Source organism: Artemia franciscana, unplaced genomic scaffold (assembly GCF_032884065.1).
Source record: "Artemia franciscana unplaced genomic scaffold, ASM3288406v1 PGA_scaffold_131, whole genome shotgun sequence".
NCBI lineage: Eukaryota > Metazoa > Arthropoda > Branchiopoda > Anostraca > Artemiidae > Artemia > Artemia franciscana.
The window spans coordinates 539,634-566,559 of NW_027062626.1; the positions used below are offsets into that span (position 1 = coordinate 539,634).

Here is a 26,926-nt window from a genome sequence, read left to right on the forward strand (position 1 = left end):
TACGTAAGTTAATTCGTAAGTTACGCATATTCATTACTAATAAAAACGTTCGTAGAAAAATAAAAGTTCTAGTTGCCTTTTTAAGTAGCCAAAATTGGAGGGCAACTAGGCCTCCTCCCCCATCGCTTTTTTTTTTATCAAAATAGTCCGATCAAAACTATGAGAAAGCCATTTAGCCAAAAAAAAATAATAAGCAATCTTGGTTTTAATTATTCATGGGCGGTGAGCCAAAATCAAAACATGTATTAATTCGAAAATGTTCTGAAATTAAATAAAAAACAAGTTTTTTTAGTTGCAAGTAAGGAGCGACATCAAAACTTAAAACGAACAGAAATTATTCCGTATATGAAAGGGGTTGTCCCCTCCTTAACGCCTCACTCTTCACGCTAAAGTTGTTCATTGTTATAAGAGGTAGAGCTGTAAAAAAGAGTCAAACTTTTCGTAAAGAGTGGAGCGTTGAGGAGGGACAACCCATCTCATATACAGAGTAATTGTACGTTTTAAGTTTTAATGTCACTGCATACTTTCAGTTGAAAAACTTGTTTTTTTTTTATTTAATGACTTGAAAATGATCACAGTAGTCAATACAATTTGGTTGTAGTCCAATTATTCTCTTATGTATAAAAGATGAAAGTCCTTGGAAGGGCAATCAAAAAATAATCGAGTGTTTGGTACAAAACAAAAATGATGCGAACTCTGCTGTAAGAAATTCTTTGTGGTAGCAGTAAGGAGTGGTAAGCGGTAAGTGTGGTTGCCGTAGGGAGCAGTAAACTTCTTCGAGGCTTACAATATCCTAACTACTAAGTAGTTCACCAATTAGGAAGTCTTTTTTTGTCCATTTTGTATTCAGCCAAACCATAGAGAATGGTTCATTCATCATTTCTTGCTGGACAAGACACTGCAAAACACGGCATTTAAGGCTGATAGAGACATGACATACGACACAGACATGACATACGACATACGCCACAATTTGCACTATTAGCAGACAAACGACAAGGGAATTCTTTTTTGAGATGTTGGACCCTACACAAGGGGTAGAGCTGGTAGAAACTGAGTTAATACGATAAGGAGAGTGGCAGTTAAGGCAGCAACGCGGAGTCTCAGTGAATTCAGAAATTCGAATAAATTGATAGCCTAATTTGAACCCTTCCTTGAGAATGCAAGTTTTTGCACATGTATTATCGATATCGATCTTCACAGCTATAGAAATTCCGAGTCTAGTTGCATTGCGTATATCGAGATCCACACAGATGAAGCGTTGTAGTGGTTGTCCATTGTTAAAATATGAGAATTTATGGACAGGATGGTTGTATAAGCTTCAGAGGGGGCTTGTTGGGCTGGTAATGGGCAGTTCTAGTGCGCCTTTTCAGAGTAATAAGTAATAGGAGGGCAACTAGCCACCCATCTTCTCCTCTTATCCCAAAATTCATTAAACAGAAATTTTGAGATAAAAAAAAAGTTCAAAGATCATACAACAAGACCTTTGGGGTTGATACTGCCCCCAAAGCCTGGAAATAAAGGTTTTAAGCTATGTCCTGGGGGCATATGAGGTTTTTATGGAAAGGGTGGTCATCTAAAATATAGAAAAAGGTTAATTTGATTTGAAATTGAAAGTTCTAGTTTTCTTTTAAGAATCAGAAGTGATAGGAGGGCAACTATCCCCCTTCCTCTCCTGAAGCCGTCTTTCCCCAAAACGCATATCATCGAAATTGTGAGATAGCAATGTTGTTCAAAATAGTCCAAAGAACATGTAACAATCCAATAAATAAATTCAGCAGATATAAATCCCTAAAATAATTAAAATTCAAAACGACCAGAAATCATAGGTTGCGCAATAACACTGCTAAAGTAAAGAGATATTTGGGCAAATTGTATTTTTTTGTTTTTCTTTTTCCTGATAAAAGCACTTAGTACACAAGCAGTTGTCGAGGAAACTTCGAAAGGAGATCATTCGATTGTAAATTGAAATTTCTATTTGTTTTTTTTTAAGTCAAAAGTAACTGGTATCTGGCGCTCTGGAACGTCACTAGACTCCTCGATTGTACCTTGTGACCAACGCAAGAAGTGCTCTGGTATGGCGAAAAGCTAATAAAGGAAGTGAAAATACTAACCCTTATGCAGACCATACTTGTCAAGATGGATTTCTTGTTGGAAGATGATCCTTAAGCTTCTTATGATTTTAGTGCTTTCACACTAATTCATTATGCGTGGAAGAATTAGATTTGTTTTCGTTTTCATTATATCTGATGTTACTGGTTGCTTTGAAAAAGGTTTACAAAGCGTCTTTTGGTCAATAGCACGAGCTAAGGTCAAGAAACATGAACCTTTTGAGATTTTAAGATGAACATATTAAGGGCGTATTTATAAAGAAAATATGGACATAATTTGGCAAAAATTGATGCATTTCTGTATGCTCAGGGGACATACTCATGAACCAGAGAGTTTGTAACCCTAGTTATCCATACCTTCCTAATTTTTGTCAGCAAACTTGCATACATGCTGGAGAGCATTGGTAAACGTAGTTTTTACGTTTGCTTTGAAACTACTAACCTAGAGCTAGCACAAAGAATGATTAGTTGGTCAGTTATAAAAATCCAAGTGGCTTTCTGTGAGGTAAGGGTTTGTTTTTTTCTCGATTTTATTTTAATCTGAAGGGTTTAACAAGAGCTATGAGCTCATATGGCACTTGTGACGAGGTCGGAAGAGCCAAGAGCTCATATGGTATGGGCTGTAGCAAAATTCTGAGAATCAATAGATTGCCTTAAAAGGAAAATCAGAGGCTTACTGCCGGTCAGGATTTAAAATAAGAGTTCACGAGGTCCGGTAAAATTCCAGTTAATTGACTTCTTGCTATCTCGGAAAGGGTTTAGGTTGGGAAAATGAAACATTCAGGGGTGGGTTTACATGCTAAAGTATGTCCCGGTAAGGTATTTTAAAGTACCCACCTCCACTCCTTGTCACTCTAAAGGGCCCTGAAATTTGACTACATGACAGGTCTATGCGCATTGAAATTTTGACAAAACAACATTTTACCTTAATTTTCAGTTACTGGTTGCTTTTTCTCTGCCTTTTGTCGCAAAACAGAAGTTAAGCTGCATAAAAGAAATATAAAGCTCGATTCATCATTAAGTATTTCTCAAATATAGCAAATCAAAACCTTCACCGTCATGTTCCCGTGACCACCCCCGATATTTTGATATACTTGTAAGTTCTATACTAAAGGGTTAATGTTTATATTTTTGTATATATTAATGGACTATTCAGGGAGGTAAGAAACAAACTTGCCTGCATAGTTAGAATTGCATTCGGGATCTAAACTTAACAGTAACTTGTTGGGAATGAACTTAACCCCTAACCTTAAATATACCAATTCAGAGTATATTCCAATTCAGGGTATATATTTGCACAATAGGGGGTTGGGGGTAAAGTTTATTTTTGAAACAAATGAATGTTAAATTTACATTCAGGATACAATTCTGACTGTAGAGTTAAATTTGAACTTTACCAATCCTTCCCCCTCTTAATGTATTTATAAACATATATATATATATATATATATATATATATATATATATATATATATATATATATATATATATATATATATATATATATATATATATACATATATATACATATATATATATATAAATATAAATATATATATATATATATATATATATATATATATATATATATATATATATATATATACCCTAATTTGGTATGTAAGTATGCCAAAACGCGAGGCGTTGAGTCCCCTTCTCAACGCCTCGCTCTTTGCGATGAATTTTTTTTTTTTTTTTTTTTTTTTTTGTAAAGTAGAGTTATGAAAAAGAGTCAAAAGACCGTTCGTTACCACGAACTGTTTGACATTTTCCTTCTTTAACAATCGTCCAATATAGAATTTATTCAAAATCACAGCTTTGAAGATTTAGACAACTATAATGACTTACAGTTTGTATTAAGTTTTAATACAAACTGTTTGTATAAAACTGTTGTATAAGTTTGGTATTAAGAAAATAAAGCAAGAGCTTGAGCTCTTTGTTTTTACTGAAGGAATAAAATTTAATATTAAGAACAAAAAGGATGAGTGTTGAATTTTAGAAGAATTACATAAAAAAAAACTAGTTTTTTTAACTGAAAGTAAGGAGCGACATTAAAACTTAAAACGAACAGAAATTACTCTGTATATGAAATGGGTTGTCCCCTCCGCAATCCTTCGCTCTTTACGCTAAAGCTTTTAATTGTTTTTAAAAACAGAATTGTGGCAAAGAGCCAAACTTTAGCGTAAAGAGCGAGAGATTGCGGAGGGGACAACCCATTTCATATACGGAGTAATTTCTGTTCTTTTTAAGTTTTAATGTCGCTCCTTACTTTCAGTTAAAAAAACTAGTTTTTTTTATGTAATTTCTGAACGTTTTTGAATTAATGCATGTTTGATTTTGGTTCTCCACACATCAATTATTAAAATGAAATTTGCATATTAATTCCTCTTTTGGCTAAATGGCTTTCTCTTAGTTTTGATCAGACAATTTTGAGAGATCAAGGGTAGGGAAAGAGGCCTAGTTGCCCTGCAATTTTTCGGTTACATAAAAAGGCAACTATAAATTTTAATTTTCAACGAATGTATGTTTTTATTAGTAAAAAATATACGTAACTTACGTTAAAAGAATTAACTTACGTAACAAACTTTTATATTCTTAAATTTTTGGTATGTATATGAGGGGGTTTGTACCCTCATTAATACCTCGCTCTTTACACTAAATCGTAAGTTTTGTCCCAATTCTTTAAGAATGACCCCTGAATCAGAAAAACCGTAGAATAAATAGTTTAAATTACTAAAAACACTATAGCACAAAGAGCGAGGTATTTATCTCCTCCTAAATACCTCGCTCTTTATGCTAAAGTATTTTTAGAACCCCTCATATGCGTAATAATCTCTGTTCGTTTTAAGTTTCAATGCTACTCCTTACTTTCAATTGGAAAAACGTTTTCATGTTTATTTTTTCATTATTTTTTTTATAGTAATTTTAGAAAATCCTGCGCCCTTTTCATTGAATTTCTGTTCCCCCATGACATATTTCTCCAAGGAAAGATCCTCCCACATAGCTCCCTCCCCTCAAACCCACAACCCCACCCTCAAAACCAAAAAAAATCCCCCTGAAAAGGTCTGTACACTTCCCAATAACCATTATTATATGTAAACACTGGTCGAAGCTTGTAACGTGCAGCCCCTCTCCCAGGGACTGTGGAGGAGTAAGTCATTCCCAAAGACATAGTTATTATGGTTTATGACTATGCGGAAAAAAATGGCTATCTCAAAATTTTGATCCGTTGACTTTGGTAAAAAATGAGCGTGGGAGGGGGCCTAGGTGCCCTCCAATTTTTTTGGTCACTTAAAAAGGGCACTAGAACTTTTCATTTCCGTTAGAATGAGCCCTCTTGCGACATTCTAGGACCACTTGGTCGATACGATGACCCCTGGGAAAAAAAAACAAACAAACAAATAAACACGCACCCGTGATTTGTCTTCTGGCAAAAAATACGAAATTCCACATTTTTGTAGATAGGAGCTTGAAATTTTTGCTATAGGGTTCTCAGATACGCCGAATGCGATGGTGTGATTTTTCTCAGGCTCGTAACTTTTGATGACAAAGATTAAATTTGATGAAACTTATATATTTAAAATCAGCATAAAAATCCGATTCTTTTGATGTATATTTTAGTATCAAAATTCCGTTTTGTAGAGTTTCGTTTATTATTGAGCCGGGTCGCTCCTTACTACAGTTCGTTACCACGAACTGTTTGATAAGATATTACTCTAATACTAATGAGTCTGTATCCTCTGAGCAAGCTTGTACAGGTATATTTGCATCATAAAAGAAAGGAAAGATTAACCCTTTAACAAAAGCAGAAAAAATCATTATAATCATTTTCTATAATAGAAAATAAAAGCTTTGTCACAAATCAGACAAATGTTTTCACATTATGTGCTCTAGATGTTTTTCAATTAATATTGTCACTTGCGTATCTTTTCAGTTTACTGTCCTAGTTTACGATAATGGCATCAAGAAATATCCCCATCAAGTACACTGAGGTAAGACAACAAGCTAAACTAATCTATATATATAAAAATAAGTTGTCTGTGTGTGGATCTGTGGATGGATCAGGTGACGTCATGTTTGTTCGCATATGACGTCTGAATTATTTCACACTAATACAAAAGAAGAAAAAAACTAAAAAAGGTAAAAACTACAAAAAAAAACTAAAAAGAAAAAAAAACTAAAAAAGCTAAAAAACTAAAAAAAACTAAAAAAAGGTAAAAATCTAATAACTAAAAAAAAACTGAAAAAAATAAAAAAAGGCAAAACTACAAAAAAATAAAAACTAATAAAAAAACTAAAAAAGCCAAAAATCTAAAAAAACTAAAAAAACTAAAAAAAGGTAAAAAACTAAAAAAAACTAAAAACTAAAAAAGAAAAAACTAAAAAAAAGGAAAAAACTGAAAAATAAAAGAGAAAAAGAAAACTAAAAAAATATGAATAAATATATATAAAAATAAGTTGTTTGTGGGTTATGTCTGTCTGTCTGTCTGTCGAGTGACGTCGTGTTTGTCCGCATATGATGTCTGAATTATTTCACACTAATACAAAAGAAGAAAAAAAACTAAAAAAGGTAAAAACTACAAAAAAAACTAAAAGGAAAAAAAAACTAAATAAGCTAAAAAACTAAAAAAAACTAAAAAAAGGTAAAAAACTAAAAACTAAAAAAAACTGAAAAAACTAAAAAAAGGCAAAAACTAAAAAAAAACTAAAAACTAATAAAAAAACTAAAAAAGCTGAAAAACTAAAACAACTAAAAAAACTAAAAAAGGTAAAAAACAAAAAAAAACTAAAAACTAAAAAAGAAAAAACTAAAAAAAAGGAAAAAACTGAAAAATAAGAGAAAAAGAAAACTAAAAAAATATTAATAAATATAAAAAATATAAATATAAATATAATATAAATTAGCAATCAACAAACCACCGAGACGCAAATGACGACCGGGACACAGGGAGTATAAATAACGATCAGGACATAAGTAAAAAAAAAAACTAAAAAAACTAAAAAAATGGTAAAAACTACAAAAAACTAAAAACTAATAAAAAAACTAAAAAATCTAAAAATCTAAATAAACTAAAAAAGAAAAAAAAGAAAAAAGGAAAAAAATAAAGGAGAAAAACAAAACTAAAAAACGAATGTATATACAGACCGGGACATCGGGATACAAATGACGACCGGGACACAGGGAATATAAATGACGACCGGGACACAGGGACACAACTACAATGGGGACGCCGGGGGGCACAGGGGGATATAAATGACGACCGGGACACCGGGACACAAGGAATATAAATGACGCCCGGGACACTCAAAGAGAAATCACAGACTGGAACACCGGGACACAAATGACGACCGGGACACAGGGAATATAAATGACGACCGGGACACAGGGACATAACTACAAAGGGGACGCCGGGGTGCACAGGGGGATATATAAATGACGATGGCGACTCAGGGAATGGTCGATTAGCAATCACCATCAACAAAGCTCAAGGGCAATCATTAGAATCATGAGGTATAGATCTGAATACGGATTGTTTTCCCATGGACCATTATATGTTGCATGTTCAAGAGTCGGTAAACCTGACAATCTATTTATATGCACAGACAATGGGACAGCAAAGAATGTTGTATATTCGCAAGTTTTACGTAGTTAAAAACATATATATATATATATATATATATATATATATATATATATATATATATATATATATATATATATATATATATATATATATATATATATATATATATATATCACAGGTGGGACATAGGGATGTAACTAATATGGGACATACAATGGCGCGTAACTAATATGGCGCGTAACGACTTACGCGCGCGGGGGGGCTTGGGGGGGCGCGAAGCGCCCCCACCAACTAGGTGTTGGGGTGGCGCGAAGCGCCACCCCAACAGCTAGTAGGTTATAATATATTCCCCCAAATTAACATACAGTATCCTTCAAAATAAAGTGTTTGTTCCGAACATAAGGGGGCCACCCTTCTACAACCCCCCTCTTTACTCTAAAGCTTTTTTCCCTTTTCTTTAAGAACGATTGGTGAAACACGAGAGCTGTCGATTTGAGTGAGAATTGTTTTAAACCAGCATAGGACTTTGGTGTAAGTGACGGAGGCCTCATAAGGGGCAATCCACTCATATGTGGAATATTTCCTGTTCGATTTCAGTTTTAATGTAGCTCTTTAATTTCATTCGAGAAAACATTTTCTTTCATTTCTGTTGGTTTTTCCTTGTATATCTAGGCTCACCTTAAATAAGATGAAGGTTACCTCTCCTTAAACCTAATTCTTTCAACCAAAATCTAGCTTTTGCACAGTTCAAGAAAAGTAGCTAGTGCGAGTGCATTTGCTTTTCGGAATAAAGTGTTATTATTTAAATTGAGATGTGCTAAAAACTCTTAATGAGTAAATTTAATGAGTAAAATTAACACATTTGTCGAACAGTTTGTTGCAATGAACTGCCAGCAAGGAATAATGCGCCTAAATAGGAGCCGACTGTCTAAAAAAAAACAGAGGTTCGACAACGATAGATACATCAAAAGAATTGAATGTTTAGGCAGAAGAAAATATATAAAGTTCATTAAGTTTAATGTTGCCCATCAAAATTTACGAGTCCAAAAAAAATTGTCCAGTTTTTGACAAGGGTGGGAACACCCCCAAAAAGTTAAGAGATGAAATTCACACCATTGAAATTGGTCATATGTAGTCATATACCCAACTGTAGAGGATTCAAGCTCCTGTATACAAAATATGGAATTTTGTGTTTTTTGCCAGAAAAATGATCACGGATGCGTGTTTATTTGTTTTTGTTTTTAGTGTTTTTTTTTCTTTCTCTTCTATATCCCAGGAGTGATCGTATCGAATCAGAATCAGTAATTCTAGTAGATCGGGAGAGGGCTGATGTGGATGGAAATTAGATGTTCTAGTGCCCTTTTAAGTAACTAAAAAGGTTGAAGAGCAACTGGCCCATCTTCTCAGGGTCAGTTTTTCTCCAAAGTTGTCCCAAAAATTTTGAGATAGCCATTTGTTCAAGATAGTTGAAAAAATATAGTTGATTTTGCCCAATAGACATTTCTTTGGGGGTAACATGACCCTCCCCCCCCCCACGCACCCTTGGTAATGGACTGTAAGTTAAAAAATAGTCCCATTGTTTACGGATAGTATTTTTTATTGGGAGGTATACAGATATTTTTCGACGGAAGGAGGGGGGAGAATTCTCTGCTGGAGGGATTTTCCACGGGATTTTATGTTTGAAAGGAAGTTTCTGTGACCGAAATTTCCAGGAGAAAGTATATACTGGCCAAATTTGCCATAATTTCTACTTTTTTCAGTTTTTCAAAATTTTTCAAGCTTTTCACTGGATGTTTTTTGTCCTGGTTTTCTTCTTTTCTTCAAGATTTTATGTTTTATCACGATTAGTCAATGTGGTCTCAGAAATTATTTAGGTATAAAGATATTTTTCGGGGGAGGGGGGGAATTTTCGACCAGAGAAATTTTCCACGGGATTTTACGTTTGTACGAAAGTTTCTGTGACAGAACTTCCCAGGAGAAAGTTTATACTGGCTAAGTGTTCCATAATTCCTATACGAAATTCGTTTTGTTGGTCCTAATCTGTGTTTGCCAACTCAATTTTAGATGTCAGTGTGTTCCAGGAACACTTGCCGGGGGAAAAATAATCCTGGATTTGATCCTACAAAAGGGAAAAAATAATTATTTTTCCCACTTTTTTTATTGATTAAAAATATTGAGAAATAAATCTAGCTCTTTATTTTCTTCGACAATCTGTACTATTTTGGGGGGAGGGGGTTGAATAAATATTGTTATAAATTACATTCACACTCATGAGTAATTTTCATTAATGTTTTTTTTTATATAGGTTATGTCCAGCTGTTCTTTGTGTTGTTTTACCAAACAAAATATGAAGACCGTACCCAGAGGAGAGTGAGTTACTGTGTTTGATCCCTCTACCCAATAGTTAAGTCTGACCTGTAAAAAAAAGAAACGAAAATGCATATAAACAAATTTTGGAGCATCTTGGATGCATGGACACCCCCTCCCTGCAAAAATCATAGCCCTTCCCCCAAAAAATCCTAAATGTGAGCTTATAAGAACTAAACTGTCCAAAATATATATTAATAATATTAATAATAATAATTTACTTTTGCCCTCAATCCATACAAAAGATGTACACAGATGAGTATGAAAAGAAAACTGAAAAATATAATAATTACACTTCAAATGAAAATAAGTAGATCATATTTTTTTTTGCACATAACTCGAAAAACCACTCACAGAACATGACCGACAATAATAACATAACTCATAAACATAACTCATAAAATAGCACCCACAAACATATAGGCATAAATTTCTATTTTATGAAATAAATGACGACAAAACTGTTTTTCCATTAAATGAGACAATTAAGGGGAAAAGTTATTCTATTTTCTATAGATCGTCTAAGGAATCGGCCGTATTGTTGATGCTTTAACAGTAACATTAAATATTCCAAATTTTCGTATAACATACTTATTTTTGAACCATATTGTTATTCCAAGAAAAAATTTACAAAACCGGAAAAAGTAAAAACGGATACGCTTTTTCTCGCTTTTACTCAAAAACTTCAAAAATAGAACAATGAAAAATACATGAGGTGCAAACATTGAATCGTAAATTATAGCAAGTGTTTGTATATCAAAACGACCTATCAACCTGACTAGCAGGCCTATTGTTTTCAGTAAAATACAGTTCAGAATTTATAAACCAAAGAAAATTCGAAAGAGATTATCATTTTTTCGAAAATAATGATTAGCCCTGGAGCGCCATTTTTCTTTGTCGCGTTGTTACTGATGTCATCAAACAGTTCGTGGTAACGAACTGTAAACTAGAGTAAACTGTAAACTGTGAAACTAGAGAGCGCTTTTTGCCCGTTAAAATTAAACAATATTTTGATTCTCAAAGACAACTACACCTTCCAAGAAAAGCTACATATTCCTAAGCTCTTAGCAAGGCTATATACGGGGGGATGGGTTTGGGGGTTTGACCCCCCCCCCCCAAAAAAAAAAAAAATGTTTTTCTGACTCGTAAAACGTAAGAATACTGAATATAAACCAAGTTTTGATGCGTTGTATTAAGTTTTTTTTGTAACCTCCCAGAAAAATTCTTTTCTACCCTCCTCCCCACCACCCAAAAAAATCCTGGATATGTCCCTGGTTGTTAGGTGCCATAGGTTTCTATTATTTTTTCTTAATTTTCACCCCTGTCCCTTTTCGCTAAATTTGATTCCCGCTGCTACAAAACTGCACAAATGCGTATGAAGCTTCCCGTCCCTAACGGTTATTTTAAACTCTATTTTAAAATTATTTTAAAACTCGTTAGTAAAGAAAATTGTAGTCATTGAAAACTAAAATTTGAATAACAATCAAAATCACTCAAAAGAAAATATACATGTTTAAAAATAAACAACTTTAAGTCTAAATTCTTCTTTTTCGGTCTATTTCATTCAAATATATATAGCAATGGTGCCTAAAATACTATGAAAATAAGAATAGTTCTACTTTTTGAAGAAATTCAATTTATTCTTTGAAGTGAAGTTTCGCAATGACCCATTTGTTTGGCTCTTTTATACATTTCAAAGGAATATGTTTAGAATAAAGAAAGTATGAATGGAACTCAGGTGTATGTCAGCCTGATAGAACTAGATTCATATTATAAGATATATCAGAGCTTTCCTTAATCCATGTACTTCTCGTGTTATAATGGTGAAAGAGAAATTGCTTAAAATTCATGTTACTTTCAGTACAGCATGGCTGACACCCGCGCATTAATTAGGCTATAAGGGGGATGACTTCCCAGTTGATGTATCTAGTTAGATCTGTTCGTTTTTAGTTTGAGTTGAATATCAGTTTTATTTTTGGTATATTATAAGTTCTTGATTTTCTTTTCATTAACTCTAAAATCCGTTTCTTTTAACTTAGTTCTGTTTGAGTTGAATATCAGTTTTATTTTCGGTACATTATAAGTTCTTGATTTTTCCTTTTTTTCATTAAGTCTAAAATCTGTTTCTTTTAACTTAGTTCTGTTCGTTTTGAGTTTGAGTTGAATTTCAGTTCTAATTTTGGACATTATAAGTTCTTGATTTTTTTATTATTAAATCTGAAATCTGTTTCTTTCAACTCTGATATCCATCTTTCTATTTCCAACCGAATAAGGCCCCTCCAAAGCTCATATGACAAATCCCTCCACAAAAACCTTGTATGTCAAAAATGGACAACATGCAAAAGTGACAGCACTTCCCCCAATGGTTGGGGGGATTTTCAACCCCCTGAACTATAGTTAACTGACTTTTGATTGAAGTTTCAAAATTTTGATGGAAATTGTTTGGGTGAAAAGGGTGGAGGGGGCTGGTTACTTGTGATCACTTTTGACTCTTGAAAAGGGAACTGAAACTTCCAATTTCCAATTCAATGAGCCCCCTCCGTGGTTTCTGCTAAAACCCCTTCCATAAAAACTTTTTATGCCTCTAAAAATAAATTACAACCTTTGCCCCGGGCTCTGAGGGGGTTGTGTCAACCCCCGGTGCATTGATATAAGATAATTAGACTATTTTGAATAAAATGGCTATTCAAAATTTCGATCGGATGCATTTTGAGGATAGGGATATAGTTGCGGGCATATATTCCGACACCCACACAGAGGGTGTGGGGATATAGTTGCCCTTCGATTACTTTTGACTCTTAAAAATGGAAGTAAAACTTTCAATTTTCGATCAAATAAGCCTCCTCCAAAGATTATGCGATCACCTTTTCCATAAAAACCTTATATGCCCTCCAGACATAACTTACTCCCCTTGCTCTAGGCTCTGGGAGGCTATGTCAACCTAAAAGACATTGTTATTTTATCATTAGAATATTTTGGATAAAACGGCTATCTCAAAACTTCAATCATATGTATTTGGATAAAAGAGGGCGTATGGCAGGGGCTAGCTCTCCAATCATTTTGACTCTTAAAACGAGCACTAGAACTTCTCATTTCCAATCGAATGAGCCCTGTTCGAAGTTTATACGCCCACCTCTTCCATAAAAACCTTACCTGCCCCTGGGGCACAGCTTACAATCCTTGCGCTTTGAGGGGTTTTGTCAACCCTGAAGGCAATGTTACATGATCAATGGATATTTTAAACAAAATGGCTATCCCAAAATTATAATCGGATGCATTCAGGCAAAAGAGGGCATGGTTGTTAAGCGAGCTCAGTCAGCTCGGTGCTAAGGTGATTATTTCCTTATGTAGCTAGTGTTTATTTTCAGACAGTTCATGGTACGAACTGTAAGTAAGGAGCAACTCGGCTCAATAGTAACCGGAACTCTAAAAACGAAATTTTGATACCAATAGATGCGTCAAAAGAATTAGATTTTTATGCTGATTTCAAATATATGATTTCAATCCATTTTAGTGTTATCACCAAAAGTAAAGAGCCTGATAATATTTGCCTTATTTTCGCAAAAAGGGAGAAAAAAAAACCCTAAAAGTTATAGAATCTTAATGATCAGACCATCATAAAATCAGACTCAGCGTATCAGAGTACCCTACTGTGGGGGTTTTAAGCTCTTATCTGCAAAAAAGGCGAATTTTGTATTTTTTTGCAAGAAGAAAGATCATGGATGCGTGTCTTTTTGTTATTTGTTTGTTTTTATTCCTATGGATGATCGTGTCGACCCAGTGGTCCTAGAATATCTCGAGAGGGCTCATTTGAACTGAAATTAAAAGTTCTAGTGCCATTTTTAAGTGACCAACAAAATTGGAAGGCAAGTAGGCCCCCTCCCATGCTCATTATTTTCCCAAATTCACCGAATCAAAAATTTTGAGATAGCCATTTTTTTTAACACAGTCAAAAGATCTAATAACTATGTCTTTGGGTGTAGAATGACCCACAGAATCCCCGGGGGAAGGGCTGCAAGTTGTGAACTTTACCCAGTGTTTACATGCAGTATTTGTTATTGGGAAGCACATAGCCATTTTTTGGGGGTGTGTGCTTGGGATAGATTTCTATGAGGAGAATCTTCCTTGAGGAGGGAAATTTCTGGAGAGTGAATAATGTAGGGGAAATTTTACACTGGGGGTTTTAACAGAATTACTATACGAAATTCTTATTAATTATCTTATATTCTCTTTGCCAAATTTCTTGTGTGGAGTTGTTCCAGCGGAATTATCCAGGGGCTTTTTTCCACGTGTTTTGAATTCTGGGAAATAATTTCCACGGAAGGGGGCATTTATGGAGTAATCGAGAGACCGATTAGCGATTGAAGTCTTGTTCAAGTGAAAGAATGCTAATGAGAATTTTTCAGGAGGAATCGTCCTCAAGCAATTTTACAAAAAGGGGGAATTTCAGCGAGAATGGAGCTGTCTGGAGGGAATCGGACGGGGGAGGGGTGCACTTTATGCTGATTAAAATTTCCACAAGGAGATTTCCGTGAGGGGGAGGGTATATTTCATATAGGGTGAGCCAGATTTACCGGCATTTTTTGAAAAAAACGGAACAGAAATAATGCCATATATGAAGGGTTCCCCCCTCAATACTCTACTCTTTACTCTAAAGTTTGACTGTTAACTAAAATTGAAACACGGGGCCGTCTAATTAGAATAGGAGCCTTCTTCAAAAGCGTTAACAGCTTTAACGTAAAGAGCAAGGTATTGAGGAGGGGGCAACCCTTTATATTCGGAATAAATCTGCCAAAATTAATCTGAAAATTTCGTTTTAATTTTTCGTGTACGGTGAACCGAATTCGAACCTGCATTAGTTGAAACACGTTAAGAAATTAAATGAAAAACACATTTTTTAAATGAAAGTAAGGAGCGACATTAAAACTAAAACGAACAGAAATTATTTTGCATATGAAAGGGGCTATCCCTCTTCAATGTCTTGCTCTTTACGTTAAGGTTTTTATTGTTATAAAAAGTAGAGTTGTGACAAAGAGTCACACTTTAGCGTAAGTAGCGAGGCGTTGAGGAGGGGACAGTCCTATTCATATAAGGAACAATTTCTGTTCGATTTAAGTTTTAATGTCGCTCCTTACTTTCAGTTAAAAGAACTGTTTTTTTTTTAATTTAATTGTGGCGTAAATTCGAATGCTGTCGGCATTTCCTGTATTAATAATGTTTTTTTTATAATATTTGTTTTTCAGATTTTTATCAACAACAAGTTTGTTAAATCTATTGATGGCAAAGTGTTCTCAGTTATTGACTCTGCCAATGAACAGAAAATATGTGACGTTCAAGAAGGGGATGAGGCAGATATCAATCTTGCAGTTGAAGCAGCTAAGAACGCTTTTCGGTTTGGTTCTCCTTGGAGAACCATGGATGCTTCAAAACGGGGAAGTCTTATGTACAAGGTAAGTCTAAGCTCCTTCTAATGTAGCTTTTTCTGAAGGCACTACTCAAAGCAATACCTGTTGTTGCTCTCTTTGTAGGTAAAGATTCAATACCACACTTAATTCAGTACCACTTCTGTTGCGAACTGGCTTATTATGCTCATCTGCAGTAAGTGTTTTTTCTAATATCGCTGTTTCCTTGTTGTTTTTTTTTTTTTTTTCTGATGGTAACTTTAAGCTCACAACGTGCAGCTGTGATATTTTATTCCACTCGTTAAAAGCGCTGCATACACTCATTGTGTAGGCACGGCCGTGATGGCTGCTAGTTATGGGTCAGTCTTTGCCTGGTTTATATCTTTCAAAAATTTCAGATGAACACAAAATCTGATTTTAATCTTTTGGGGGTTTAAGGGTTGACAACAGCATACTCATTTGTTGCAAAATCTTACACTAAAAGACTGATTCATTTAGGGTGATTGTTTCTTAATAACCTTATTGATTTTTCTGTCTAAGGTACAAGTAAAGTACAAGTACATTGTAAAGTACTAACATTGGTTAAGCATCAGTTTCAGTTTAGACAAACAATTTATTTTTCAGTAAAACACAAATGACACTAGCCTTCAGGTATTTATATGAGTGAAAAATTCCACTCTTGATTGTGGAATTTCGGTTAGTTTTAGTTGTGATATCTTTGTCCACTGTAAATTCCATCAATCGTTGTTTCATTTTTGCCCATAGTTAACGTCTCTCCTTTGGAAGTCAATCCGTACTCCCTATAAATTTGAAATTCACACTTTATTTTTAATTAATAACTTATTTTTATCTAGCTTTAGTTTTAGAAAAAGAACAGCTTTAAGAACATTAAATAAAAATGACTTATAATAGCTTATAAGTATGATGGTGCAAAAAGGTACTAGGTAGTGACACCAACTTCTCCAAGATGACACTGAAATCACAACGAATGCCAGCTCATCTGGAGCAAAATTAAAATTTCCTAGATTTTCCTTGCCACAATTTTACTTTTTCAACTTTTCAGTGATAATAGTGAGGAAATTCGCAGAGCATTCATCTTGGTTTGGCCCAGCAGTGCGTGTCATCGCTTGATCTTCCGTCTGGTTTTCCACAGCAACAGGACGCATAAGGTTATTGGAAGCAAAAAAGGAAGAGCCTAAACGACCTCTCCTGATTTTTCAGTAAACGCGCTGTTTAATGAACTAATAGTCGAGGATATGATAGAACATGTGGATTGTGACACAGAAGGTGTAGTGCATTAGGACAAACTTGTAAGCGCCTATTTGAGTTTGCAAACAAAACTCGCGTAGTGTTAAAACTAAAAACGTGCATTGGAAAACGGATCTGCTTTTATTATATGTTTAACTGTTATTTTACTTTAATTTTCAGCTAGTTGAGCTGGCCTCAAGAGATAAAGATTACTTAGCTCGACTTGAGACACTTCACAACGGAAAGCCTTTAGCCGAATCTCAAGCAGATGTAGAGTTTTCAATTGGCTGTTTAAGGCATTATGCTGGGTGGGCAGATAAGATTCATGGCTCTGTCATCCCTTCTGGTAAGCATTTAAACTATGACTATAAATTCATTCAGTTGTTATCATTGGCAGCGCAATAGCGCTGCCTAAGTGAAGAAAAAGGTGGACTTAATGTATTATTAGTATTTGATTTTTTTTCACAGGTACTTCGTATTCCCATATGAAGTACCTGTGAACCTCGGAAGGAAGTAATTCGACGGGACAGTTTCTTTGACAGTTTTTATGTAAAATTTGATTTACTTATCAAAATTAACAATTCACTATTTATGGTATCATTACCGTGGGCTCAAATTCAGTACCATGTTTTCCCAAACACTTTCCTACTTAGGACATCGGTGAGTCACGAAGAACTCGTTCCTTCTGGTCAATGCAGAAACATTGATTTAATTGGGCGCACTGAATGTTTCAGATAGAGGAGTAGTAAGCAACAGAATAGACGAAGCATAGACCATTTAAAATTCCAGTCCAGTAATACAACAAAATTGTTTTTCAGGGACGAAAATAAATAGATTCAGTAGCCTAATGCTTGATCGTCAAACATACGCCATTTTTTTTTCTTGTAGCATAGATAAGAGGGGCAACAGCAAGTATTCTAGTGCTTTATTGCTATTTAAATGGGAAGGTAAAACTCTCCTAGACTAAGGTTATGGAGATGAGGTGATTATCCTAAATAAAATTTAACGAAAACTAATACATTTTTGGAGGTTTTGAGAATTCAAAGTGTAAGACTACACTAAAAAATTAATACTAAAAAGCTCAGGTGACTTTGTTAGAATAGGAATTTATCAGGTTGAACAGGTGATGTTGGGTAACGAACAAATTGATCAAGTGGATAGGTCCACTTACCTTGGTAATAATGTTAGTAAATTAGACGAAGGCGGCGAGGATATAAAAAATAGTCTAAGAAATCCATAAGATGTTAAAATAGGAATAGGGTGCTAAAACAAGAACATTAGTCTACAAACTGAAATCACAATATTGGATGCTATGGTCATGACGGTGGTCTGGTTGTGCTTTGAGCCGTGGGCGCTTCAAAAAGCCTAGTAAGATTTATATTTTATTTTATTCTTTATAAATTGTTTCATTGTCTTTTACTGAACCATAATTATTGAAAAGGAAAAGATCACTGCTATACACGTATAATACACTATACACTGGACTATACACTGGAATACACTAGAAAAATAAAGTAGTTTTTGTGCTAAAGTGTTGTTTTTTTTGTCACGCATCACTGCTTTTGTTCCTGGCTTAAAAACGTTTTACTGATCTTTAAAGTCTTAAAAGAATATTTTTGAAAATAATTACAGTTTAATTTCTTCCTCTAGTAGATTCAAAATATTAAGAATTTTGTAACAGGTCTTATTGGATGTCAAACTTTTATTTTACAAACTTAAAACTTACTTCTATAGATGGTCCACATATGACAATAACAAGAAAAGAACCAGTTGGAGTTGTTGGACAAATTATTCCTTGGAATTATCCTCTTTTGATGACCGCTTGGAAATGGGGACCTGCTCTTGCAACTGGATGTACTATCGTTATGAAACCATCTGTTAATACTCCCTTAACTACTCTCCATATGGCTGCTCTAAGTAAGGAAGTAAGTGGAATGCCTTTTTTTGAAATATTTTTTTTCCCCTTAGAAAGTAAAACGTTGTTTCGTTGCCACATAAGATCAGAATTTTTTGGAATCCTATTTTCATAATAAACTATATTTTATACCTTAAACAAACGTCAAATTAGACAATGATTATCAAAATATTCGAGATATTATAGCAAGGAGAAACACTGATAGATATATTCTGCTTCTCCCTTACTCCTTCGAAAAAAAAAGTTTAATTTATTTCTGCTACTTTTAATCTCTGGCTCGGCTTCTTTTGTTTTAATCTTTTCACTAGAAACATTAAACTTATTACTAGCTTCTGTGTTCGGCTTCTTTTATTTTATTTGTTTCACTAGAAATATTACCGACCGAAATTTTCAGGAGAGAGAAGGAATTGAGAAGCCATTCTACTTAAGAAATATCTGATCATTCTTACTGAACGAGATTAAATTAAAAAAAAACAAGTTTTTTTAAAGGAAAGTAAGGAGCGACATTAAAACTTAAAATGAACAGAATTACTTCGTATATGAAAGGGGCTGCTTCCTCATCAACGCCCCGCTCTTTACGCTAAAGTTTGACTCTTTCTCTTAATTCTACTTTTTAAAACAGTAAAAAACTTTAGCGTAAAGAGCGGGGCGTTGATGAGGAAGCAGACCCTTTCATATACGAAGTGATATCTGTTCGTTTTAAGTTTTAATGTCCCTCCTTACTTTCCGTTAACAAAACTTGTTTTTTTATTTAATTTCTGAACGTTTTTGAATCAATGCATGTTTTGATTTTGGCTCTCCGCAGATGAATAATTAAAACGGAATTTGCATGTTTATTTTTTTGGCCAAATGGCTTTCTCATAGTTTTGATCGAATGATTTGAGAAAAAAAAGGAGCGGGGGAGGAGGCCTAGCTGACCTCCGATTTTTGGTTACTTAAAAAGGCAACTAGAACTTTTAATTTTTTAGGAATGTTTTTATTAGTAAAAGATATACGTAACTTACAAATTAGCTTACGTAACGAACTTCTGTATTCTCATGTTTTATTACGTATATGAAGGGGTTCACCCCCTCGCTCTTTACACTAAAGCTTAAATTTTGTCCCAGTTTCTTAAGAATGACCCCTGAATCACAAAAGCCGTAGAATAAATAGTTAAAATTACTGAAAATACTTTAGCGTAAAGAGCAAGGTATTAGGAGGAGGTGAGCCCATCATATGCTTAATAAGTTCTGTTCTTTTTAAGTTTTAATGCTTCTCCTTACTTTTAGTTGAAAAAACTTTTTCATATTTATTTTTTCATTGTTTTTTTTTTAAATAGTGCTAGAAAATCCTGCGCTCCCTTCATGAAAATTTTCTTCCCCTATGACAAATTCCTCCAAGGAAAGTTCCCCAACATATCCCCCTCTTATCCACTCCCCCCCCCCCGCACAACCTAAAAATCCCCCTGAAAACGTCTGTACACTTCCAAATAACCATCACTATATGTAAGCACTGGTCAAAGTTTGTAACTTGTGGCCCCTCCCACGGGGACTGTGAGGGAGTAAGTCGTCCCCAAAGACATAGTTATAAGGTTGTTTTTACTACGCTGAATAAAATGGCTATCTCAGAATTTTGATCCGGTGACTTTGGGAAAATAATTAGCGTGGGAGACCAAATTTTTAAGTGACCAAATTTTTAAGGTCACTTAAAAAGGGTACTAGAACTTTTCATTTCCGTTAGAATGAGCCCTCTCGCAAAAATTCAAGGACCACTGGGTCGATACGATCACCCCTGGAAAAAAAAAACAAGAACAAAGAAACAAACAAATAAACACGCATCTGTGATCTGCCTTCTGGCAAAAAATACGAAATTCCACATTTTTGTAGATAGGAGCTTGAAACTTCTACAATAGCGTTCTCTGATACGCTGAATCTCATGGTGTGATCTTAAGATTCTGTGACTTTTAGGGGTTGTTTTCCCCTATTTTCTAAAATAAGGCAAATTTTCTCAGGCTCGTAACTTTTGATGGGTAAGACTAAACTTGATTAAACTTATATATTTTAAACCAGCATTAAAATGCGATTCTTTTGATGTAGCATTTGGTATCATTTTTTTAGAGTTTTGGTTACTATTGAGCCCGGTCACTCCTTACTACAGTTCGTTACCATGAACTGTTTGATTCACACGTCGGTGAAAATTGGTAGAAATCCAATAAGAAAAACTCCATAAAATTGGCAACTCTTTGTACTACAGCTTTATAATCTTATTTTCTTTTAAACAATAGAAAAATAATGTTATAGCCGCAAAATAAGCTAGGGCTGAAAATATTACAATTGCAAAGAGTAAATATTTTGCAAAAAAAGCCTGACGTTAGTGACGCCCGTGAAAAACGAAGAATAATTGTTGTGAGACAGCAGGCTACTGTAGTTGCACACCTACATTAGCAGAAAAACATGAACTGTGATTGACCTTCCGAATAAAACGCTAATAAATCAAGATGCCTGTGAACACCGGATTGCGCTCGATTGACTACGAGTTGGACTTCGGGTAGCCTTTTTTCATAATATCAACAACAACAGGGCAAAAAGAAATAATATCGCGAGGCTAATTAGGACTTATAACTAAAATTGGTACTCTTTCCTTCCCTCTTAAACCCTCTGGGTATATCGGCTTGACTGCCATTAGCGTTTTATTAAAAACAATATATATTTTGATAGAAGTGGCCTTTATTTTTCAGAACGTTAAAAAAAACAGTGAAAACACAATAAAAATCCCCTTCTGGATTGAGCTTGTGGAAGCTGACTAATGTTTAAAGAAATCAATTCCGTCGTTTTAAGTTTGAATTATCATATTACTTTATTTTTGTATGTTTTAGGTTATAATGTGACTCATTACTTTCCTTTTAAAAGACTTCAAAAAAAAAATCATTCACTAACTTTTGTTTTTTTTTAATTGGCAGTTTCATTATTGGAAATTTTAGGGATTTTTGTAAAGTTTATTTTTTTTTTATTTTTCCGTAAGAATTGAAGTTTTGGATTGTAGTTTACAAATTGGACAACATTTGGATATTCAGTCCAAATTTTCAATCAGTAGTCGTTTTGTGCAATAAAATATTAATAATAATTTTACTGCATAATCTTAGATGATTTGGGAGGTGAATTATTGTTCAAAAAAACTGAAATTCTGTCTAAACTTTTTTTCTTCTGAAGGGCTGAAGCCATCCTGATCTCTATACGTTAGACACCCTTGAACTTAGACATATCTTAATCTAACAATTTATTAAAAGAATCATATAAGTTGTATTTTGTTGCAACTGTTGGTTTACTAAAATAAATGCATGCCACGGCTGTTTAAAAAAAATAATTTCTGTAATGTCTTATAAAAAAGGGACGTCCTGGATCAGTATTGTCAAATTTGCTTCTTTATGTTTTTCTTAATTGAGGTTCCCCTGGTCCTGAAATTATTGGTCTACTAAAGAATGGAAGGAACCATTGAATATGTGTGTATCTTAATCCACAATTTTAGCAAACAAATTTTATACTATATTTGGTTCTTCCTGTCTATATAACGTTCACTTGGTCCTGAAATTTTAATTAAATTGTTTACTTGCCCTGAAATTTCAAAGTGAATCAGCGTAAAAAACCAAGTTGTTTGTCCTAAGAATCAATAAAACCGTAGTCTATTCAAATCTGTTGTTTTTGTTAAGGTCTCCTAAATCCAGTTTTTTTTTACCCTGAAAGTTTTATAGCAATCGAAGAAAGACAACTTACTGATTACTGATCATAATTTTAGGCTGGTTTTCCGGATGGTGTAATCAACATCGTTCCAGGTCGTGGCTCAACCGCAGGCAATGCTCTGTCCAAGCACATGGATGTTAATAAAATTGCTTTCACAGGATCAACTGCGGTAAGACTATGGTTATATTCCTAAAAAAGTCAGGTTTACTATCGGAGTTCACTTATTACCCATATTGTTGTTGCTGTCGATACTCCACTTGGTACTACAGCAAACTATGAATTAATAATTGGCTGGTCAATAAAATAACAAGACAGTGTTTACTCTTTTTTGCAACAATTTCTACCACAAAAAAATTTGCGAAGCTTAAAAACTGTTTCTTGTTCTATGAAAGTCCACATCTTCAAAGTTCAAATTTAACGCTCAAGATCAAACAGCATAATCCTCCATCAGTAAGTTCATTAATTAGTCATCTTCATGAGTGAGCGCTGATACATTGTTGGATACGAGTACAAATTATTGGTCAACAACTACACGGGAAAACGTCCTTTTCTCGCCAGAATTAGTGTACCAATAAAATTTGTATAGCTACGAGCAATCTTGACAACAGCATGGATGTTGTTAAGAATTTAAATTGTCAAGATGTGACAAATTTAATGCCAAAGGTCGATTACAAGATTACAAATTTAATGCCAAACAACAGCATGGATGTTGTCAAGAATTTAAGATGTCAAGTACTAGGATTGTCTAGATGTTTTCAAGATCACAATTTTAATGCCAAAGGTCGAGCAACCTTATCCTCAAACCATCAAATAATTTATTGGTTTTATTTAATCTCTTTATTATTTTATTTATTATTTATTTATTATTTATTTTATTTTTTATTATTTATTTATTTTATTTATTCGTGTATTTCATAAATTTATTTACTTTACTAACGGCCATTCATCTGTTGTTGGCTGCAAGAACAAACTATTTACCAATAGTCTCACAAGAAAACACTTCGTGTAAGTTATCATTCCTGTTAAACATCGTCGTAGGATGCATATTGGCAGCCTCAGACAAGTCTAGAGCGAAAATTTACACAATTGATTAAAAAATTAATGAAAATTTTAGACAAATATCATGAGGTATCATAAGCAGACATTTGCTCAAGTACTAAAAAGAAGTTAAGTGAAAGTTTTGTAGGTGAAAAAAGGCAGATTAAACTCGATTTAATTTCAAATTAAATGAACTTACTAAATAGCTCCCTTCTTAAGTATTCTAATTTGTTTTTTGACAAATTAAAATTGTGAAATTGAACATTTGATTGCTTTTCCTTTTAACGAACTACTTTCTTTCGAGGCTTATCTTAAAGTTTTGTTGTCATCTTTTTTGTTTATAGTAAAGAAAACACTTTGAATATTTTCAAATTTTAGATCGGTAAGAAGATTATGAAAGTTGCTGCAGAAACGAATTTGAAGCGAGTCTCTCTTGAACTTGGGGGAAAATCTCCACTAATAATACTGCCTGATGCAGATAGTAAGTTATTTTCCTCGTCAATTGTAAGTTCTTGTACTTGTCTTGATAATTACCAATAATTACAGATTTTACTTTTAAGTACTGCTCAAAGGGGTAATTAATTCATACAGTAGACGAGAAAATTCCCAAAGAAAATTACTGCATCAAACAATTATTGACGACTAAGGAGTGATTCGGGCTAATAACAAGAAAAGTTCTTAAAAATAGGGGTCTTGGTAAAATTATATGCATGAAAAAAATGGATTTCAATAGTTAATCTGAGTGTGTAAAATTCATTAATTTAAGGTTACTAGCCCAGATTTAAGGGCCTGTGCAAATTTGCCTGTTTTTTAAAAAGGGCCAAACCCCCCGCCCAAAGGAACGAGTTATTAAATCATCATTTCAGTGTATCATCAAAATCAGTGTGTCATGGAGTCTTATTGAAGAAATTTCAAGGCCCTATCTAGGAAAAAAACCTCACAGCCAGATGGCAAGCGTTATAAGTTATGGAAGTTGCCCATTTCTAAAATTTAAGGTTTTGTGGAAAGGGTGGTCGTATGAACTTTGGAGGAAGCTCATTTGATTAAAAATCGAAAATTCTAGTTCTCTTCTTAAGATTCAAAAGTGATCAGAGGGCAACAAGCCCACCCACCGACCCTTTTTTGCCATAATGGATCTGGTCAAAATTTTGAAATAGCCATTTTGTTCAAAATAGTCATTAGGCAATATAATTGTGTCTCTGGGGTGAACAACCCCCCAGCCCCCAGGGCAAAGCTGTAAGTTATGTTATTTGTTTATTTTTAACATACAAGGTTTTTTATGGCACTTGGTATTAACCAAGTGACATATAGCAATTGGAAATTCTGTCGGTCTGTCGGTCCCGGTTTTGCTACTTTAGGCACTTCCAGGTAAGCTATGACGATGAAATTTTGCAGGCGTATCAGGGACCGGACCAGAATAGATTAGAAATAGCCCGTTAATTCGGAAAAAATAGAAAAAATGAAGTATTTTTAACTAACGAACGGTTGATCAGATCTTGATGAAATTTGATGTTTGGAAGGATATCGTGTCTCAGAGCTGTTATTTTAAATCCCGACCGGATCTGGTGACATTGGGGGGGAGTTGGGAGGGGGAAACCTAAAATCTTGGAAAACACTTAGAGTGGAGGGATCGGTATGAAACTTGGTGAGAAAAATAAGCACAAGTCCTAGATACATGATTGATATAACCGGAACGGATCCGCTCTCTTTGGGGTAGTTGGGGGGGGGGGGTAATTTGTAAAAATGAGGTATATTTAACTCACGAAAGGGTGATCAGATCTCAATGAAATTTGATATTTAGAAGGATCTTATGCTTTAAAGCTCTTATTTTAAATCCCGACCGGAAAAAATAGAAAAAATGAAGTATTTTTAACTAACGAACGGTTGATCAGATCTTGATGAAATTTGATGTTTGGAAGGATATCGTGTCTCAGAGCTGTTATTTTAAATCCCGACCGGATCTGGTGACATTGGTGGGGAGTTGGGAGGGGGAAACCTAAAATCTTGGAAAACACTTAGAGTGGAGGGATCGGGATGAAACTTGGTGGGAAAAATAAGCACAAGTCCTAGATACATGATTGATATAACCGGAACGGATCCGCTCTCTTTTGGGTAGTTGGGGGGGGGGGGTAATTTGTAAAAATGAGGTATATTTAACTCACGAAAGGGTGATCAGATCTCAATGAAATTTGATATTTAGAAGGATCTTATGCTTTAAAGCTCTTATTTTAAATCCCGACCGGATCTAGTGACAGTGGGGGGAGTTTGAAGGGGAAACCGGAATTCTTGGAAAACGTGAAAATTGGGGTATTTTTATCTTACGAATAGGTGATCGGATCTTAATAAAAGTTTATATTTAGAAGGAATCCATGTCTCAGAGCTCTTATTTCAAATCCCGATCAGATCTTTTGACATTGGGGGGAGATGGAGGGGGGAATATTGCAAAACACTTGGAGTGGAGGAACCGGGATGAAGCTTGGTGGATAGAATAAGCAAATGTCCTTGATATGTGATTGATGTAACCGTACTGGATTCGCTCTCTTTGGGGGAGTTGGGGGAGGGGTTCAGTGATTTGGCGAGTTTGGTGCTTCTGGACGTGCTAGGATGATGAAAATTCGTAGGCGTGTCAGGGAGCTGCATAAATTGACTTGATAGAGTCGTTTTCACAGATTCGACCATCTGGGGGGCTAAAGGGAGAGGAAAAATCAGAAAAAATTAGGTATTTATAACTTACGAGTGGGTGATCGGATCTTAATGAATTTTGATATTTAGAAGGACATCGTGACACAGGGCTCTTTATTTTAAATCCTGACCGGCATTAAGCCTCTGATTTTCCTTTTAAATCAATCTATTGATTTTTAGAATTTTGTTAGAGCTCATACGTATGAGTTCTTGGCTCTTAGCTCTTCTTGCCTCGTCACAAGTGCCATATGAGCTCTTAGCTTTTGTTAAGGGGCTGAGTTATAAACTTGGAAGGGTTCCCATTCAATTAGAAATGTAAAGTCTAGTACCCTTTTCAATAGTAAAAAGTGATGAGATCATTAGTAGCCCCTCCCTCCCTAAACGCCATTTCCCCCTAAATATATCCGATCAAAATCTTGAGACATTCATTTTGTTCAAAATAGTCCGTGGGCCAAGAATTTGTTCGGTGTTGACACCACACCTCCCTTAGCTCGTGGTGCAAGGGTGGTAAGTTATACAAGTTACCCAGTTTTAACATATAGGTCCTTCTATCAAAAAAGTGGGCATTGGTGATCCTGGATTTCCGAAAAAGCTTAGAGTATTGCGGGGAAATTTAAAGGAAATGTTGAGATGGATACCAAACACAACCAAAACACACTTTGTTCTTGCTGGTTGTAAAAAGGAGATATCAACAATATATAATGAACGGCTGAGGGTATTCGGTTTAAACTTTCAAGGAAGTCTGAGGGGATATTGGAAGAGAAATTAGAGAGCAGCAAGCCCACTCTCCATTCTTGTCCTTATTATGTGCCCCCTATTCAAAAATGGTTGACATTGTATAACTATCATTTTGTTCAAATTA

At 34.5% G+C, this 26,926-nt stretch overlaps 1 protein-coding gene across 1 annotated transcript in view; it reads left to right on the top strand.

The window, feature by feature from the left end:
- The first annotated feature begins 2,521 nt into the window (after positions 1-2,521).
- Positions 2,522-26,926, top strand: part of LOC136041284 (aldehyde dehydrogenase 1A1-like) — a 43,452-nt gene continuing 19,047 nt past the window's right edge. The window contains exons 1-7 of the mRNA XM_065725891.1: positions 2,522-2,616; positions 6,046-6,103; positions 15,307-15,513; positions 16,894-17,059; positions 18,448-18,638; positions 22,400-22,513; positions 23,761-23,863. Coding sequence (XP_065581963.1) covers positions 6,068-6,103; positions 15,307-15,513; positions 16,894-17,059; positions 18,448-18,638; positions 22,400-22,513; positions 23,761-23,863 — 817 coding nt within the window. The 5' untranslated portion in view covers positions 2,522-2,616; positions 6,046-6,067. The remainder of the gene's footprint in view (positions 2,617-6,045; positions 6,104-15,306; positions 15,514-16,893; positions 17,060-18,447; positions 18,639-22,399; positions 22,514-23,760; positions 23,864-26,926) is intronic.